This window comes from Bison bison, unplaced genomic scaffold, assembly GCF_000754665.1.
Source record: "Bison bison bison isolate TAMUID 2011002044 unplaced genomic scaffold, Bison_UMD1.0 scf7180017864041, whole genome shotgun sequence".
Classification (NCBI taxonomy): Eukaryota; Metazoa; Chordata; class Mammalia; order Artiodactyla; family Bovidae; genus Bison; species Bison bison.
The window spans coordinates 89,020-101,525 of NW_011494613.1; the positions used below are offsets into that span (position 1 = coordinate 89,020).

The window sequence follows — 12,506 nt, forward strand, 5'->3', positions numbered from 1 at the left end:
GGATCTCAACTCTTAAAGCAAATTCAGAAACTGTTACTAAAAGTGAATGAGGCCAGCGGATTTCAGAGCAGGGTCAGTCCTCAGTAAGGGCAGGTTCAGTCTTCCCTGGGTTGGGAACAGAAAAGAAAACAAAGATCTGGTTAAGGAGCCAGATCTGATGAACTTCATGTCACAAACATCACCCCTAAAACCTCCAGCAAATGCTTCCCATCTCATAGAACAAAGCTGAACAAAGCACCTCCTGATGGGGCTTAGAACAATGTATTTTCTTCGGTATTTGCTAGGGAGACTGTTCAAATAGGTCATAATGTTACATGATCTATTACATGATGTTACATGCAATAGGTCATGTAACATTACATGATACATACATGTTACACACATGTTTACTGTAGGATTTCTTAAGTTAATTTTTCTTGATTAATATGCCCGTAAACACAGTGACTCTTCAAGAAAGAGATACTGTATGTAACAATTCCCACATTTGGGGACCAGCAATTTACCTTCTCACAAACTATTCATAACATGTCTTTCAATATAATGTATTTTAGGAAAATATACCTTATAATGCTGGTTGGAGGGGACAGGAAAGACATTAAGTCATATTCAGTTTATATTACATGAGCCTGGTTTTTATACTGAGAGTCACATTCCCATACCAATATAATAATGAACCATGGTAGTTGGGTTCCATTGCATTTCCTTTGTAATGTGCCAAAACCATGGGCAAAATTTCATGTTATATTTGATGGGTGAATATTAATGATCAAAAGTTAACTATATCCCATCTATTACAAACTGTCCCACAGTCAATGGGCATTCACAAGGGACGTTCTTTGCATTTTTTTCTGTTTTTTTCAGCAGAGCTAAGGCCAGCGTTTCAGAACTAAGTCAGTCATGATGTCAATATATGTGTGTGTGTGTGTACAGATAGACAGATAGCTGAGACTGAACAGAGTACATTAGCATATACATTAAAAACTTAAATAAAAATCATGGATTGACTTGAGCAAAAGTCACAGAAAATTATCAAACACATACTAGTTAAATTCCTGAATTTCTTTTTGGCTTCTGCCCTTTCTTCAGCATCAAAGTACCAAACAGTCATGGCATATCTGTGAAAGATAAGCAGATATTAGAAAAGAGGTTTAAAAATATGACCAAAAAATAAAAATACTATAAATTTCACATAACAGACATTTGTAAAGCCAACATTTAAAAATTTTCCTATTATCAAAAGTCCATCCCAATTTTAATTTAAAATAAACGTCTCTGGTTTCAAGTCTATTTAAATGTAATAAAACATGTAAGGAATTCCAAGTATGCACCACCCATTATCCTGGGCGGTGGGAATTCAAACTGTCCTGTGAATACAGCAGCCTCTTTCTCAAGGAGCTCAGGCTCTAGCAGGGAGGGGAAAGGCAATTGAACAAATAATATAACAGGTCCAGATGAACCACACAAGAAAGGGCTAGAAGCGAATCATTCAGCGAGTCATTCAGCTAAAGCCTGAGAGACCTAAGCTGGTGGGGAGAATACAGAGATGAGGAGTGAAGCTCTGAAGAATAATTTATCGAACAACAGGACGTTAAAATTCTTGACTTTTGTCTTTAGTTTTGGACACTGAGGCAAAGAAGCCATGGGATATTGGTACCATCAAGTTTTCGACTATGTCCCATTTATGGGCTAGACTATACAGGAATAATTTTATGCATGAGTTTCCAAAAAGTTTTGTTTCATTATTAGTAGTAGTTACTGGAATTTCTATAGGACTTGAATTTTTCCAAAGGCTTTCCGTCAACATGCGGTGTTAAGGAACTGGGGAAGAGCGAGGAAATTCTGCACAAATGACCAGGACCGATTGCTGTACCCCATTAATAAGCCACACACAGGCTTTGGTGGGAGAAGTAGTTATCTGCTCACCTAGGGCACACCCAATTTGACATTTCATAGGCAACTCTGTGTGGGGCCCAGATCTGTCACTTCTGGAGGGGGCACATAAACCTTAAGCACTTAACACCTGTGATTTTAATTTAATTAGTCTTGTTAAGGTTTACTCATTATCTTTTCTACCCAACCTCTCTCCTCCCTGCCCCAACTGTTATTCCCAATTCAAGCTGCACCCCACAGCACTCCAATACCACATGGATTACAGCTTTGGCCATAAAACAGGTGCAAATGAGATAGAATCTGAAATTAAGATTATATCAAGAGTTTCTGGGCATCCCAGGTGGCATAGCAGTAAAGAATCCGCCTGCCAGTGCAGGAGATGTAAGAGATGCAGGTTCAATCCCTGGGTCGGGAGGATCTCCTGGAAGAGGAAATGGCAACCTACTCCAGTACTTTTGCCTGGAAAATTCCATGGACAGAGGATCCTGGAGGGCTACAGTCCATGAGGTGGCATAGTTGGACATAAATGAGTTGGACATAGTTGGACATAAATGACTAAGCACGCACACACAAGAATTTCTATATTAATAGTAAACAATACTAAATTGTTCCATTACTCTGAAAAATCTTCCCATGCATGATCTAAAGAAAGGAATCTGAAAAATCCAATTGTTGGGACATGTTGGGTACAGCAAACCCAATCCAATTTTAAGCTAAGAAAAGGGGGAAAAGGAAAAGAAGTCAGAACAAATTCCTCTTTCTTTTTTTAAAAATTAATTTATTTTTTAATTGAAGGATAACTGCTTTACAGAATTCTGTTGTTTTCTATCAAACCTCAACATGAATCAGCCATAGGGATAAATACATCCCCTCCCTTTTGAACCTCCTTTTAAATTTTATTAGAGTACAGCTGATTTACAATGTTGTGTTACAAATTCCTCTTTCGATTCTCAAGGTTTTTTCTCTGCTTGCAACTGGCAGCTTGTAAACTCATCCAGAGTTAACCAGATAGGATTTCTGACATGTGGCAGCCAACATTCTCTAGGCATAGTTCAACTTTAGGCTTTTTTTTGAAGGGAGGGTGGTGAGCAAGAAAGGAGAGAAGAGAAAAAAGTGCTCTAGAGAAAAAAGTGCTCTGGGAAATTTGGAATCTGAGACTCTCACTTAATGGAAAATGACTTGTTAATAGTTGAAACCAACATTAGACTTTATACGTTAAAGAAGCCACAGTTTCTCCTTTAATTTTTATCAACTTCAAACAGGTTTGCTCTCTGCTTAGGGGGATGGTTGGTCCCTTGTCCGTAAACAACACACATTTGAGAATTCTCTAGGAAGTGGGGTTTGTCCAAGAAGCTTCTCAAGAGCAGTCGTGGCCCTGGCTGTTACCTGGTCGCATAGGAGGGCTGGACTTCATGTGGGTTCCTGCGGTCCGACCAGAAGAACAACAGTCTGTCAAAAATGGGCTCCACGTCCGCTATGAATGATTTCCCTTCTGGAAATATCCGCAGGACCCCACCATGTCGCTGAGGGCCACAAAGAAGGTAGATTACTTCCTAGCCTCACACACAGTTCATTAACAATGATACTTCAGTCTCATCTAGAAACAAGGCTATCTTCCAACTGCCACCGCAAGCATATATTATTCCCAAATTTTAACTCCAGTGCCATCCTTTGTATTAAATGTTATCTTAAACTTGACTAGACATACCAAAGTCATACTGAACGAAGTCTTCTCACCCCCACAATATCAAACCCCATGGATACAAAGTGGCATTCTACTAGGTCAGTTATACAGACTTGCCAATATCTGACTGTTTGACCCATAACCTCCTCCCCACCCCAGCCATTTCATGTAATTCAGTCTAATATTAACAGCTCCAGAGGGCCGTGACCACATATAACCTCCCCTTCAATTAGAATTTACAGTTTTCTTTTGAGTTCCCCTATCTCCTATCTGATTTCATCAGTTGGAAGTTACATGCTTTTTTTTTTCTGAATGCTCAGACCACCTTATCTGTATCTCTCATGACATATATCACTCATTCTCCCCCTACATTTTTTTACATGTACATCCAATCTGTCCTACTAGAATGATCTTGTCAAGGTAGAATTCTGGACTTATATGTTGATGGTTCCCCACAGCATGATGCCTGGCACTAGCAGGCACTCAAAAATTTTTTGAGTGATTTCAAACTTTGTGATTTATCATCACTGATCTGACAACTTGACTCTCTTGCCTGTAACATTACCTTTCAAGATTTTAAAGGATAACTAAGGAATATATTTCAGTCATGTTATCAAATAGGGAACTGACACAAACCTTGTCACTAATTCACTGGTTTCCCAGGTTTACTTTTTCTGACCCCAGATAAAATATCCTTGCTTTATGACGGCTAGCATCTGGCCTAATGAATAGGAAATGGAGATGCAGAAGGTTCAAAAGCCAGATAAGCTTGAAAAGTTCTCCAACTTCTCAGACTCCTAAATCATCCTTAACTTTTAAAAAACATCAAATTCCAGACAAATGTCTGTGAGCATGGCACCAGACTTCATATCTCTATCTATATATATGTTCAAAAATACGAAAATAAGCTACAAAACCTTTGGCATTCACAATCATAGTAAACCATGGCAAGAGGCCACCAAGGAGACATTTCACCCAGAGAGAAGACTGTGTGGGAAACGTCACTTGGGGATGTTTTAACATCCTACGGTTCTATTTTTGTGAAATTCTCTCAGTGTTGCTCCTGGCAGGGAAAAGTATATGTCTTATTCCACAATGAGAATCAAGAATCCTATCAGCTCTGGATTAGACTAAAAACACTGATCCCCATTTTTAAAATAATAAAGTACCTTCTCCTCATCAATCGTATAACCTAATAATGGCCCTACTCACCCACCTCCATCAAATTAACTTTGCATCTATTATTTTCATCTCATCAACTTTAGTACTAAAACCATAGCAGGAAAAAAGGATAATACGAAATAGAAAAGATTCATCAGTGGGAATTATGAACTCCAAACTCTCCTCTGCTGCTGCTGCTGCTGCTGCTACTAAGTCGCTTCAGTTGTGTCCGACTCTGTGTGACCTCATAGACGGCAGCCCACCAGGCTCCCCTGTCCCTGGGATTCTCCAGGCAAGAACACTGGAGTGGGTTGCCATTTCCTTCTCCAATGCATGAAAGTAAAAAGTGAAAGTGAAGTCGCTCAGTCATGTCCGACTCTTAGCGACCCCATGGACTGCAGCCCACCAGGCTCCTCTGTCCATGGGAGTTTCCAGGCAAGAGTACTGGAGTGGGTTGCCATTGCCTTCTCTGAAACTCTCCTCTAAGTCATCTGAATTCTTTTCCTATGGTTTCTAACCCCTCCCTCTACTCGCATTTTTCCAAGTACCTTGGCATCCCAGTTCTTGTTCAGATAGTAGATGCAGGTGATGCAGCGGCCGTCACCGTTGGGGTTGTCCACATGTCGAACATAACCTGTTCCATTTCCTGGGTAGCAAGCCACCATCGCCTATAGAGAAAGCCAAAGGAAGCTGGTTAACAAAGCTGAGCCAAGCATCTCCCGCCAGTGAACAGCTGAATAACATAGTCTCCTCAGCTGCTATGGGACACAGGTATCTGCTGGCCTCTTCGGTTTATGTACAGTGCATAAATTTGGACTCTTCAGCATATAACATTAACAACCAAGTTATATCTTACGGCTCAGCCCAGTGGAAAGCAGTTCAACAATAATCGCACAATTCTAGAACATTTTAGATAGCATCTATGTTGTCATTAGAATGTCCCACCCCTCTTAAATCTTTCTTTTTGAAAAGGCAGGCTCTGGGTTCCACCCTAGACACACAAGATCAGAATCACTAGGTTTAGAGATTATGCCTTACTAGCCAATGCCCCAGAATCACCAAATCAACCACTATCTTAGACCAATGGCTAAGATACTTGCATTTACAAAGACACGGGAACTAATCACGAAGGAGTTAAAGGTTAGGCTTGCTCAATAAAATGCTTAGGACAAGAAAAAAGAGGGACGGGTCAATGGAAACTGTGGCCCAACTTGCCAGCATGTGAAGTGAAGTGAAGTTGCTCAGTCGTGTCCGACTCTGTGACCACATGGACTGTAGCCTACCAGGCTCCTCAGTCCACGAAATTTTTCAGCCAAGAGTACTGGAGTGGGTTGCCATTTCCTTCTCCAGGGGATCTTCCCGAAACAGGGATCAAACCCGGGTCTCTCACATTGCAGGCAGACGCTTTACCATCTGAGCCATCAGGGAAGCATAAATGACAGTCAAATCCAGTTCAGAGAAAAAAACCCACAGACATCTTAATGCATATTTCAAAGCTTGTCTTTTTCCTATTGACAATTATCAAATTAAATGATTCTCTTCCTTTTGTCAAAACACTACCTGTATCATTCAAGTGGAGAAATAGAGAAAGAAGCCAAACTAAAAATCCTACTAAAAATTAGTATTAGGGAATTACTACAAAGAAAGTAACAAACCATTAAATGTTCCCTGGAAAATTTATAGGAAGGGATAGGAAAAAATAGACGAAGTGTAAAAAGCCAGTTATTTTCACAGGACATTGCCTTGTTTTTAAAATATCTTTATAGGGATGAGATACTTGCAGGGAAGATATTGGTAACACAAGATGAGAAAAGGGATATTTTTCCTTTTTGTTTGCTGATGTATTCTTAAGTACCTAGAACAGTTCCTAAAACATGGAACATATCTGTTTAAATTTTACTTTGGAGGGCAGGACGCACACCACAGTGCTTATAGGGTCTTAGTTCCCTGACCAGGGGTTAAACCTGTACCCTCGGCAGTGACAGCTCAGAATCCTAACCACTGGACCATCAGAGAATTCCCTTTTTCTGTTTTGCTTTTGTTTTAAAATTTGATAAGTAAATGAATGATTAGCAGGCAGGTCTTTCCGCTAAAGAGTAAGTTTATTTTCTACCTAGATCAGTAGGGGTTTTGTCATTTTAAAAGCACATCTTCAAACATACATGTAGCAATTCGGTTCACAATTTCCTTCACAAATGGAAAGACTGTTTCTTTGGTGAAATAACCAGTCAAGTAGAGCCCACACTAATGCACTAGTGGCTCAAGAATTAGCTTCAGTGCCGTGAGTGCCAAGTCACTCCCAGTGGTGACATGAAGATGTGAACTAGGCATGTACCTGAAAGGCCTCATACATACTGCATACTAGAACAAAAGTAAGCCTGAAGAGCAGCTCAGTTTTACAATGATCTGAAGGCTTAAATTACCATCTCTCTCAAACTCTATATCCCCATGCAGCTAGCGATCCCCATATCCTGTCTTTGAATGTCAATGCAATGCCATCTTAAAGCTAAAGTTAAGCTGTTAGCTTGAACATCTTTCAGAGATGGAATTCTGAGGTTACCGCAATTGAGATTTAACAAATGATACCACCAAGCAAAGGATGGCTTGGGGAAAGGTGATTGGTAGCAGATAGAAATGATGGGCCTAGCCAGGGAAGAAGAGATGAATGAAGTTGACTATAATGACTAGGGAATTACCCATCCCTGGAAGCAGCTATTAGGATTATAAGAGCCACCACTGAGCCAATAATGAACGTCACTTAAGCCACAAATAATTAGAGGCTGGATTTCCTACCAACTCAGCCTCTCCCCACTGTGAAGCTCTGAAAAGAAGAAAAAGTACTCCATCAATGCTACATAATCTTATGTTCTTAAACAGCTCTACTCTAAGGAAAATGTCAGTGGTCTGGATGCCTGCCATCTAATTCACCCTGCAACTAATTATGTGATTCCAGGCTTGGTGTCTTTCCTTTAAAGGGCTTAGGTTACCTGGCCTCTATGGTCCAAGAAGGTCTAGCACTCTATCTAGGCATCACCCCTACAAGCAGCAACAGAGTTTTTTGGGACGTTAGGAAGTGCTTATCTGCCTCAGGACTCAGCTTAAAAACTGAAAAAAAAAAAAAAAAAAAGGTACAAACCCACAAAAGTACCTCCTTTATGAATTGCTGCATCTATAAAACACACCCAGAGTGAAGGAGCTGGCACATTTCTGGGGCCTTATTTTTCGAACAAAACTCCTAATGTCAGCAAAGTATCTGATTGATTAAAGGAGAGAAACAGAATTTTTCTGGCCAGAGTGAATGTTCACCTTCTCTTTTGGTTCCTGAAACCATAGCATCAACTTCAAAACAATAGAAGGAAATCATTGTGAGCCTCAGTGGCCCTGTTGAAACTACACAAGCCAGTTTTATCAGTGTTTTCTGGACAAGAGCCACACGAGATGGGTCTTGGCTTGGGCACATTCCCAATATTTGTTGGGTTTTGACACAGTCCAAAACCACGGAGGCTAAGGATGCATTGAGAAGCAAGGCTCACTTCAATAACAAGTCACACGTTTCTGTGCCAAATCGTGCACGGGGCAGAAACAAACCCCGGAAACTGATCAGGTCAACGGAGTTGCTATCCAAACCTCATCAAGCAGGGAAGGGCTTTAGACTGTACAGAGGAGAATGCTCCAGAACAATAAGAACATCACCAGAGTATTTCAGGATCAAGTAACAATGTGCTGTGCAGTTAACACTGAAACCCATCAGCAGGAAGTCTCACTTATCGCTGACTTTTTACTCATCGAAACTTCCGGACTAGATTAATACTTGAAATTTATAAAAGTTTAATAAGGTGTTAGTGTGACCAGCACTACACATACAATGTAGTCCTATAGTTCTAGCCTTGGATGTGCCAATAAATCCACATGTCTCCTTATGCATTCACCATCCCTTCCTCTGGCCCCATTGTGGACTCCTCCACCTGCTCCCTATCCCCATTCCATCCCCAGAAGCCTCTCTATAACTTTAAACAGAAGAAAATGAGTGGAGAGGGGTGAACCCCTCCCAGGCTTCCAGACTGGCTCCAGACCAGAGATAGGTGCTCTGGATACCTAGGCGGCCACATTCTGGCAGGAAATGTGTAAGGATGCTTTGAAAATGTACACAGACATAGAACTTTAACAGCCAAACCCAAGTAACAAAATATGCTCCCCAAATGCTGCAGATGGAAAAGAAAACAGGGTTTCTGTTAAGAGTTCTTACTAAGTCGGCTTTGTGAAAAGCCATCTCATCCATCCCAAAAGTAAAGTTGAAAAAGGAAAGCTCAGGATTTCCATCCCAGCGCCTAAACAGAATGCTCTTAATTGAAACCAACCACAGCTCAATCACATGTATACACCACTTCAAAAAACTGGTGTTGGCAACCTCCACTGTCCATCCAGCAATGAGGATCATTTTAGATCCACAGGTGGGAAAAGGATACGTCTGTCCCATCCCCCCCTCCACTCAGACTCACCACTTGGTTAAAAACAGTCAGCAACATAGAATTTCTACAGAAATGTACTGTTCATCATGACTTCAGCATCAGTCACTAGTATGACTTGATCTTAAGGTAGAGAGTGGTGTTTCATAGAAATTTTAACTTAGCACATTAAAACAGTAATCATCTCATTTTATTTTCCAAATTTATAATAAATATAAATTTGCTAAAAAGAGCATAACTTTGAAGCTGCTAGTTTGAGTAACTTTAAACTGGTATTTTGGTCCACTGCCCAATACTAAGCCCCTCCAACTGTGAAACAGAAATACCAGCCAATCTTGGTAAAGATTTGTTTTGAATTACGGAAGGTTCCTAAGCAGAACATACCTTTAATAAAATGCAACCTAAATACAGAATAACCTGTATTTAACCTGTTCACATCTCAGTTTTCTCACCTATAAAATGGGCTTATGAGAATTGAAGGTGATAGTCCAGGTAAAGCACTCAGTGTGAGGCCTGGCACATACCAAACACTGCTTTGCTGCTGTCGTGTCCAGCTCTTTGTGACCCCATGGACTGCAGCATGCCAGGCTTCCCTGTCCTTCACCATCTCCCGGAGTTCGCTCATACTCATGTCCATTGAGTCGGTGATACCATCCAACCATCTCATCCCCTGTCATCGCCTTATCCTTCTGCCTTCAGTCTTTTCCAACATCAGGGTCTTTTCCAATGAGTCGTATCAGGTGGCCAAAGTAATGGAGCTTCAGCTTCAGCATCAGTCCTTCCAATGAATATTCAGGGTTGATTTCCTTTAGGATTGACTGGCTTGATCTCCTTATTGTCCAAGGGACTCTCAAGAGTCTTCTTCAGCACCACAGTTTAAAAGCATCGATTCTTTGGCACTCAGCCTTTTTTTTTTTTTTTTACTGTCCAGCTCTCACATCCATGTGTGACTACTGGAAAAACCATAGCTTTGACTATACGGACCTTTGTAGGCAAAGAAATGTCTCTGTTTTTTTTAATACTCTGTCTAGGTTTGTCATTGCTTTTCTTCCAAGGAGCAAGCATCTTTTAATTTCATGGCTGCAGTCACCATCCACGTAATTTTGAAGACCAAGAAAATAAAGTCTGTCACTGCTTAATGTCAGCTATTTTTAAAATATGCACTGACGATGTGCATGTTTGTGTTCCCCTCAACTAGGGCTTCAGAATGTCTCCGCTTAGGGGATCTGATCCTACCTAAGTGTTTTGCAGCTTCAAAAGCAGGGCTGAGAAACTCACATAGCCTGTGGCATTTGCGAGTAACAAAATATTGAGGGGTTCCCTGGTAGCTCAGCTGGTAAAGAGTTTGACTGCAATGCAGGAGACCCCAGTTCGACTCCTGAGTCAGGAAGATACCCTGGAGAAGGGATAGGCTACCCACTCCAGTATTCTTGGGCTTCCCCGGTGGCTTAGATGGTAAAGAATCTGCCTGCAATGCAACAGACCTGGGTTTGATCCCTGGGATGGGAAGATCCTCTGGAGGAGGGCATGGCGACCCACTCTAGTCTTCTTGCCTGGAGAATCCTATGGACAGAGGAGCCTGGCAGGCTATATTCATGGGGTCACAAAGAGTCAAGACACGACTGAGCGACTTTCACTTAGTTAAGATATTGAAGCCGATCAGGTATATATGTGTCAGAACTCTGGAATGTGAGCTATGCTACCTACAACTAGGAAATTTTCTATCCTTGGCAATGAGGGGCAGACATTAAAAATCTTCAGGTTTTAGGACAGTAGCAGGTAACTGAACCAGATTTGTATATAAACTCTCCTGAATATTTTTAACCCTAATTGTTAAATCAGAGCCACAAAAAACAAAACAAAACAAAACATCAGGCTGGATTTTGAGATCACTGTCTATAGCCCAGGAACTGTCTGTGACACTTCCTGAGCTACACAGGGGTCCTTTCCCTGTCTCTCTTTACCAGGCTCAGCTATATCCTTCACTGCCATCCACACTGCACAGGCCTTCACCAAACCTCTCTCCCCTCAAGTCCTTCCCCCACATCTGCTCCGGACACAGCAAAGGGGGCCCAGGATCCTTCCTCACTATACCATAAGACACCAACCACACAGGATGTTAGAAGAGTAAAGACTTGAGAAAAAATACACAAGACCATGCGCCTTGTTCAGCTTGGAAAAACAGCCACGCAATCAGAGTAGAGAATGTAATAGATGAAGTTTACTGGCCAGAAATGGGTCCATTGTATATTACCTAAATCAGAAAAATATCGTATCACTTATACATGGAATCTTAAAAATAAATGATACAAATGAATTTATTTACTAGACAGAACTCACAGACCCAGAAAACAAACTTATCATTACCAAAAGGGAAGGGAGGGGGATAAATTAGCAGTTTGGGATTAAAATATACACAGTACTACATATAAAATAGATAACCAACAAGGACCTACTTCATAGCACAGGAAACTCTACTCGATATCTTGTAAGAAACTCTAATGGAAAAGAATCTTAAAAAGAATATATGTGTGTGTGTAGACATGCATATATAACTGAATCACACTGCTGCACACCCAAAATTCACACGATATTGTAAATTAACTATATTTAAAGAACATTAAAACACATATATTACCTAAATCACTTAAAATTTATACAATATTCAAAAGGCATGTTTACAAAATAATTGCAACTACACAAAGTCTTCTGCAAGAGTTTCAAGAAAATGTCACTAAACAGTTCACATTGCTGCCAGTTTTAGAAAAAAGTCAGCTCTCAATGTGTTGCTGAACAGCTCAGAAGCAGAAAAAGTGCTTTAGAGTCTTTATATTCATTCTAACTTCAGAAAAAAGTATACAAACTGTCACTAGTTATCTTGGCATCTTGCTCGTTACCTATCTGGTTAGTTAAGAGCAAGTCTAGCTATTTCCTTCTTCCTACTGCTCACGTTAAAGACTGATGTAAGGGAATGAAGAAGAAATGGGGAATATGCTCTTGGTGGGCAACAACAAGAGCTGGATCCAGCTACCACGTTCCCCTTCCCAGAGTTTCAGCATCTGACCATACAGTTCAGAAGATTCAGAACATCAGGCAGTCAATATCCAAGAGGCAAGTAATCCTTCTAACAAGCCCCAAGTTATTCACGCAAATACCTTCTACTAATTCTATTTCTACGCTGAGAACTTCTGCCTTCCTCACATGCCCTAAATCTGCACTAAAAAATGTTCTCCCTGAACCCACATACGCAGAATTCTGCTACATATAACCTTACCTCCAGTTTAGAACAATAATTGCTATGCCCC

General features: G+C 40.7%; 1 protein-coding gene across 1 annotated transcript in view; it reads right to left on the reverse strand.

Annotated features, from left to right (window-relative positions):
* EGLN3 (egl-9 family hypoxia-inducible factor 3) overlaps positions 1-12,506 on the reverse strand; it is a 28,402-nt gene continuing 15,896 nt past the window's right edge. Inside the window, exons 3-6 of the mRNA XM_010835348.1 lie at positions 5,284-5,403; positions 3,277-3,413; positions 1,042-1,115; positions 1-105 (exon numbers count right to left, since the gene is read on the reverse strand). Coding sequence (XP_010833650.1) covers positions 74-105; positions 1,042-1,115; positions 3,277-3,413; positions 5,284-5,403 — 363 coding nt within the window. The 3' untranslated portion in view covers positions 1-73. The remainder of the gene's footprint in view (positions 106-1,041; positions 1,116-3,276; positions 3,414-5,283; positions 5,404-12,506) is intronic.